General features: G+C 40.7%; 1 protein-coding gene across 1 annotated transcript; it reads left to right on the top strand.

The window, feature by feature from the left end:
• Positions 1-472: 472 nt before the first annotated feature.
• Positions 473-4,102, top strand: LOC149835969 (putative CoA ligase CCL5). The gene is made up of 5 exons (XM_090008881.1): positions 473-1,727; positions 3,060-3,205; positions 3,324-3,391; positions 3,607-3,709; positions 3,804-4,102. The coding sequence occupies exons 1-5, from the start codon at positions 503-505 to the stop codon at positions 3,915-3,917; spliced, it is 1,656 nt and encodes a 551-aa protein (XP_089865007.1). The 5' UTR covers positions 473-502; the 3' UTR covers positions 3,918-4,102.
• The last annotated feature ends 3,551 nt before the right edge of the window (positions 4,103-7,653 follow it).

Below are 7,653 nucleotides of genomic sequence, written 5' to 3'. Positions count from 1 at the left end.
CATACCCAAACCCGATAAAAACTACACCCGGACCATACCCGATAAAACTATATTTTTTATCATTTTTATATTGAAAAATTGCTGGTCTTAATCGAAAGTTGGGTCGGGTATAAAATTTTACAAACTATACCTGAGTCCATGTATTAATCGGACCTCCGGGTCCAGACCCAGGTCATAATCGTGTCGTCTTATTTATCATCATACCCGAACCTTATAGGGTTTGGTTCGCGTAGGGTCCAAGCCCGCTACTTTTGGAAGTTAATGGAATAAAATTCATAACGGTGCTAAGTTCTAGGAGTGACATCCCCAAAATCACCTTCATCTTTTCTCTTAGCTCTTAAAAGCCCTCGTATTTTGTAAATCCCTCAAAGCAAGACAGTTCTGGATTCAATATGTCGTCGGCGCATCGATTTTCAACTTGCCATGTGGAGTTCAATTATTATTTATTCAGCGCGCTTTAACTGTCTTTACAACCAAGAGAGAGAGAGAGAGATATTTTGCGATGGCACCTCCTCACCAGCAGCGGCAGCAGAAGGGCGTGGACCCTAGGAGTGGCTTCTGCCCGTCCGAGGGCATCTTCTACAGCAAACGGAAGCCCGTCCATCTCCCCGCCGACGAGTACCTCGATGTCGCCACCTTCGTCTCATCTCACGCCCATGCCGGCAAGGTCGCACTCATCGACGCGGCCACCGGCGAGGAGGTCACCTACCCTCGACTGTGGTCCATGGTCCGATCCCTCGCCGACGGCCTCTCCTCGCTCGGCGTCCGCCAGGGAGACGTCACCCTGATCCTCTCCCCCAACTCCATCTACTTCCCCATCGTCTGCCTCGCCGTGATGTCCCTCGGCGCCGTCCTCACCACCACCAACCCCCTCAACACCGCAGCCGAAATCGCTAAGCAGGCAAGAGACTCCAGGCCCTGCTTGGCCTTCACCATCCCCTCCCTCCTCCCAAAGATCGAAGGCACCCACCTCCCCGTCATCCTCTTGGGCGCCGACATCACCACCACCACCAGCCTCAAGATCGTGACCACCTTGGAGAAACTCATTAACAGTCAACATGGTCACAGGACGAGGCCTCGGATTCGTCAGGACGACACGGCGACCCTCCTCTACTCGTCGGGCACCACGGGGCTGAGCAAGGGCGTGGTTTCGTCCCACAGGAACCTGATCGCCATGGTGTCGGTGATCATGGGGAGGTTCCGCCTGGATTCGAGCGGGCCCCAGACGTTCCTGTGCACGGTGCCCATGTTCCACATATACGGGCTAGCGGCATTTGCGTCGGGCCTTCTGGGCTCGGGCTCGACCATCGTGGTGCTATCGAGGTTCGACATGGGGGCCATGCTGGAGGCCATCCAGCGGCACCGGGTGAGCTACTTCCCGCTGGTGCCGCCCATCCTGATGGCGCTCGCCAAGAGCCCGGAGGTGGCGCGGTTTGATCTAAGCTCGATCAGGACCGTGCTCTCCGGGGGCGCCCCGCTCGGCAAGGAGCTCATGCAGGAGTTCCTCAAGCGCTTCCCTTCCGTATCGGTTCTCCAGGGCTACGGCCTGACCGAGTCGACGGGGATCGGTGCGTCCACCGATACGGAAGAGGAGAGCCTTCGATACGGGACGGCCGGGCTGCTCTCGCCCAACGTGCAGGCGAGGATCGTCGACCCCGAAACGAGCGATTCGTTGGGAGTGAACCGGAATGGGGAGCTGTGGCTGCGAGGACCTACCGTTATGAAAGGTACGTGCCGTGGGAACCGAGTCGAAACTATATCGGTTTCTAAACCGAGACGCCTACTTTTTCTCCCCTTGCTTATTTATTTGTTCGCTGATCTGGCCTGACATATGAGAAATTTGAGGTTTCACTGTGAAACGTTGCCAAGCTCTCAAGCTTTCAACTGCAATGGAAACATTGGAGTTCCTGAACTTGGTCATTTTTTTTTTTATTAATTAAAATTTGTCCCCCTAATTTACTTGAGAAAATTAAAAAAAAAAAGGTCCTTCAATGTCCAACTTGTTGCTTAATTACAGAAGCTTACACATTTTTGAAGAAAATGTATACTTATGTGATCAAGTTCGGAATCAAAGATTAGTGATCATGAACTTGGTCGTGTTATGCTTCACAAAGGTGAGGCTGCCCCCTGCGTAAGTAGAAGCTTGGCGACCCCCTGGGGTATAGGGGTAAGCTCTCAGAGTTATTTTTATCATAAAACAAAAGTTAGTAAAACCGGACAAACTCACTGGGTTGACCCGACTGAGTCTCGAGTGAAGGCCAAACGAATCGAGTCATGAGCCACTGAGCAATGAAAGCTCATTCAATTGGGAATTAGTTATAGAGCTAAGGCGTTATCTTTAGGCTCCACAAAGTTGGTGCACTCCATTTCACTATAAAGTGGTCGATAACCACAAACGCCCTCTCTCTCTCTCTCTGTTGACTCCTCATCTACTTCAAACTGTTGTATAGCTGTATTGCCCTAACATAGATTGAGAGCTTGGTTGGGACACTAATGCTTCTGCTAGTTTACCTGCCTAGGAACACAATCTGTTATAACATGAAGAACCCTCTTTCTGAGTTTTTGCCATGCTATTCCTTTTGCATATATTTTAAGCAATTTTGACTGGTGTATATGGGTTATCCATGATGTCAGGAGAGAGACTTCTGAAATTTATTGAAAAAAAGAAGCTACAACATTGTGAAATTTTCATTAAAAATAAGCTATTCATATTGAATTCTATGGCATAATGTTCTGTGGAAAGTATTCTATCTTTTTCTATTAATGGATAATTAAAATATGCACAGCATTTGCACAATAGTTTCTACTGTTAACACCTAAGGACACTTGCTCTAAACAGATTCTAGCTGCTAAGTACATCTATTATGATAATTTTAACACTAGGCTAATGATATCATGGGAAATTTCTCTTTTTGAACATCTAATCCTTAAGGTCAATCTATACATTTTGGTGACAATTGCCAATTTCCTTAGCCCAATGTCTAGCATCCAGACAATTCACACGTTTTATTTCTGCATCATTGAAAGACTAGATGATCATGAGACTACTCTATCTGCAGGTTACTTCTCTAACCCAGAGGCGACATCATCAACACTGGACTCGGATGGGTGGCTGAGAACTGGAGATCTTTGCTACATAGATGAGGACGGTTATATTTTTGTAGTAGATAGGCTCAAGGAGCTGATTAAATACAAAGGTTATCAGGTGAGAAGTTGACCTAATGTAAAGCTCATTGGGTGATAGTGGTTGGTACAACAAGTAGTTAATGACGGTCTTCATTAGCTTGACCCTAGACAATTCCTCAATCACTTTTCAAATACAGGTTGCTCCTGCTGAATTGGAGGCCTTATTGCACACTCATCCTGATATATCTGATGCTGCAGTCATACCGTAAGTTATATACACCATGGTCAAAAGTTTCTGTAGCAACACTTCAATTTTTTTCATAGAAAGTGGTACATAACATGTGTAGCTAGTTTATGAAATCAGTAATTGACCATAAAACCTTCATGCTGTGTTCGAATTTAATAAAAGGGAAATAGTTCTGTTCAACACCTGAAAATGCATAATGCGTGTGGCTAATAGTGTACATTTATGTGAATCAGCTTTCCTGACAAGGAAGTTGGGCAATACCCTGTGGCATATGTTGTGAGAAGAGCTGGAAGAAGTATAACAGAACATAGTATCATTGAGTTTGTTGCACAACAGGTAAGAATTCAGAATAACAATTTAAGAGCCAAGTTTTCTCAATATTGACGAAATGATGCCAAGATCATCTCTCTATTATTTTGGTGTCTAACAGGTGGCGCCATACAAGAAAATCCGGCGAGTTTCTTTTGTGGGAGATATCCCTAAAAATGCTTCTGGAAAGATACTGAGGAAGGATCTCATCAAGCTTGCAGCTTCAAGACTTTGATAATGCTCATACTAAATTAATATATTATACAGGGAAAATGGTTATGCTATATATGCTTTCACATTTAGGCTCCTTCATGTAAGTGTATGCAGGAAGTACAGCTTGTCATAATTTCTGAACAAATGTTTGTAATGCATTTGATGCATATTGTCATTTGTATAAGAAAAGGCTAGTTTTCTACAGTAGATTGACTTTGCACTGGGACTATTGCTCACTTTTGCATAATCACAGAGTACACTTTTCAGCATCATGAAGGTGCAATTTGTGTAGAAAATGAATGGAAACAAGCAACACTTCTTAACGTGCCTCTTAATAATTTCAGGGAAGAATGCTACCTTCCCGAATCTTCAAATAGTTGTCTCGATTATGTCTATGACAAAATATAAGATATACAATTGTCACATTACAACAGAAGTGATATCATGTCCAATAACTTGTATAACAATTAAACGCAAACCTTTTGGTTCATTATTCTTTACTTCAATGTTTTGAAGAGAACAAACAATGAATCATAATATGGCAAGCTGGAGTGAAGAAAATTCATTCTTGGTAGCAAATATGGTAAATTCGAGGCAATATGACTTGTGCGGTTTAAAAGATGTAAAATTCTTGCAAAGCATTAGAAGCTTGGATGCAGATGATAAAATACATAAGATTTATTTGTTTTACCTGCTTCCATGTCGTGTGCTGATAAAATGAATGCACATGATGGAGCATCAATTTTGGCATGCCAGATTGGGACACTTTAGCATGGATAAATTGCAAGCCATGGTATCAAAAAATCTAGTAAATAATGCCCCAAACTTGACTTTCTTTGGTAGTAAAGTATGTGTTCCATTTGAAAAGTCATCCTCCATATGCAAGGCATTATTGGATCTTATTCAGAGTGACTTGATGGGACCTTGTGTGATGCTAACTTTTCCTGAGGTTTAGATATATTCTGATTCTTCTTTCTCTCTCTTCTCTCTCTACTTTCTCTCTCCTTGAACCGAATCCAACCATGACGAGTCATAAAGATCCAAGGAAAAATAAAGGGCGACGTTAGAATTTGGGATCTAGGATAAAAAATGGGTCCTCAATTAGCATTTTAGTTTTGGGTTAGATTTTATTATTTTGAATTATATTTTTATTTTGATCTTATGTCAAGATCCATCGCAGAGATAAGGGTTTTGTTAGTTTCCTGTATATAGTTGTTATGTGGGGTTTTAGTGGAGAGCTCGTTGGTTTAATACCTTGCTTATTTTCTTCTTTTATCTTATGAGTTAATTCTTATTTTTCATTGTCTTTTCTGCCTACTTTATTTTTGCGCATAAGAGTAAGATTACATAGATTTTATGTGTCCTCAGATTCAAAGCAGATTATATGTTCTCTCCCGGAACACGGGGTGCGTGTTCTCGGGTCTGAATGAGCGCCACATATGTAAGCACGTGGGGCTCATTTCCCCGTGTGTGTCAGCATCACTTAGCATCAGAGTCTGGTGCGTTTGCAAAGACTTAAGTACCCTTTCCCGCCATTAACACCATAAAACGATGTTTCGAGTAAAGGACAAAAATGTCCTCTCACCAAAAATGGTTAAAATCATCATCGTTTTCGCCCTAAAGAGTCAACTCATCTGCTTTAACAGGAGCTCCTCGCAATATATCACCCTAAACGTTCTAGATCACCCTTTAGCGATGCACCATCTATTGTAACAGGAGCTTTGATTGACGACACACCCTTTGTCATCGTCTGTTGTCATCGGAGTACCATTTGATGTCGTCTCTTTGTGAGAAATAGTTGAACTACCAGAAAAATTCGCATTCTATTTATCGTTCATCATGATACGATGGTGCAAATGTCGAACCGAGTAGACAGAGAATAACAATTTACAACAGAGATAATGATGGCAACGTCAAACTGAGTAGAGTGACGATTTATAATATAAATCAGATAAGAAAGTAGCGATTTACAGTATAAATCAGATAAGAAAGTAGCGATTTACAATAGAATTCAGATAAGAGAGTAGCGATTTACAGTAGAAATCAAATAAGAAAGTAGTGATTTATAGTAGAAATCAAATCAGAGAGTAACAATTTATAATAGAAATCAGATAAGAGAGTAGCGATTTATAGTAGAAATCAAATAAAAAAAATAACAATTTATAGTAGAAATCAAATCAGAAAGTAGCAATTTACAATAGAAATCAGATCAAAGAGTAACGATTTACAGTATAAATCAAATAAGAGTAACGATTTACAGTAGAAATCAGATCACAGAATAGCGATTTACACTAGAAATCAAATCAGAGAGTAGCGATTTACAGTAGAAATCAGATCAGAGAGTAGCGATTTACAGTAGAAATCAAATAAGAGAATAACGATTTACAATACAAATCAGATAAGAGAGTAACAATTTACAATAGAAATCAGATAAGAAAGTAGCGATTTATAGTAAAAATCAGATAAGAGAGTAGCGATTTACAGTAGAAATCAAATCAGAAAATAACGATTTATAGTACAAATCAGATAAGCGAGTAACGATTTATAGTAGAAATCAAATCAGAGAATAGCAATTTACAGTACAAATCAGATAAGAGACTAGCGATTTACAATAGAAATCAAATAAGAGAGTAACGATTTATAGTAGAAATCTGATTTGTACTGTAAATCACTACTCTCTTATTTGATTTGTACTGTAAATCGCTACTATCTTATTTGATTTCTATTGTAAATCTTTACTCTCTTATTTGATTTTTACCGTAAATTGCTACTATTTAATTTGATTTCTACTGTAAATCGCTACTCTCTGATTTGATTTCTATTGTAAATCGCTACTTTCTTATCTGATTTCTACTGTAAATCGCTCTTTTCAACAAAGAAAATAAAAAAACTACGGTCGCTCAGAGAGAAATCTTATTGCTCTTTTCAACAGTTACAAGAGAGAAAGAAAAGAAATAATTTATACAAGGCAAGGACGACAACCCTAAACCTAAACAAGTTGGGTCTGATCCATAAGAAACCGAGTCTCAAACATATGATTAAAAAAAAATCTTCTGAGAGGCGCTGCCCCCCACAACCCCCTGTCAGGGCGGCCCCCCGCCCTTTAACCGCACAACGAAACCTGCGTTGGGGAGAGCTCCTGAACCCCCTTCCTGCAAGGACAAAAACACTATGAATCAGGCTCCACAACTCACTTGGCAGAAACATAAAAGCAGTCTTGTGTTGTAACACAAGCTAAAAACAAAGGTGAAACATGCAAATCTATTTACGGAGAGTGAGAAGACATTTTCATCACGCATATCTATCTTATGAGAGAATATTTTCATCAAAAGCATATCTATTTTTTTATATGTTATTTTATTATGAAGTCATCATGAACAACATTGCCATATGAATTATCGTGGGTCCCAAGATATTCCTTTGTATGTGCGTAACCGTACTAATTTGTGTTTAGGGGAGTATACACACCACCCTCCCCCTCGGATTTGAGGGTGCATCAATTGGTATCATAGCTTCAGGCTTGACCCTCGATATTCACGATGTCGCATGATTCACATGGTGATCCTGAGGAGGCATTAGAGGTGTGAGTTGAAAATCTTGAAAAGGATATTTGAAACATGAAAAATGACCTGAATAGCATAAAGGAACAACTTCATAACATGGCTAAAAATTCTCAAGAATTCAGGAAAGAAGTCCATATGAAGTTTGATGAGATCATGAAGGCGCATACGAATCAGTTTGGCACAATAGCAAGAAAT

The sequence above is a fragment of the Nuphar pumila genome, chromosome 6 (assembly GCF_984573655.1).
Source record: "Nuphar pumila chromosome 6, dmNupPumi1.hap1.1, whole genome shotgun sequence".
Lineage (NCBI taxonomy): Eukaryota > Viridiplantae > Streptophyta > Magnoliopsida > Nymphaeales > Nymphaeaceae > Nuphar > Nuphar pumila.
The sequence above is the reverse complement of the archived record's forward strand: the minus strand, read 5'-3'. Positions and strand labels throughout refer to the sequence as shown.

What these genes read in the sequence shown, in the direction of transcription:
- LOC149835969 (XM_090008881.1), top strand. Translation starts at nt 503, where the DNA reads ATGGCACCTCCTCACCAGCAGCGGCAGCAGAAGGGCGTGGACCCTAGG. An exon ending in AGGACCTACCGTTATGAAAG is followed by an intron (nt 1,728 to 3,059) that starts GTACGTGCCGTG and finishes CTCTATCTGCAG; the next exon opens with GTTACTTCTCTAACCCAGAG. An exon ending in TTGAGTTTGTTGCACAACAG is followed by an intron (nt 3,710 to 3,803) that starts GTAAGAATTCAG and finishes GGTGTCTAACAG; the next exon opens with GTGGCGCCATACAAGAAAAT.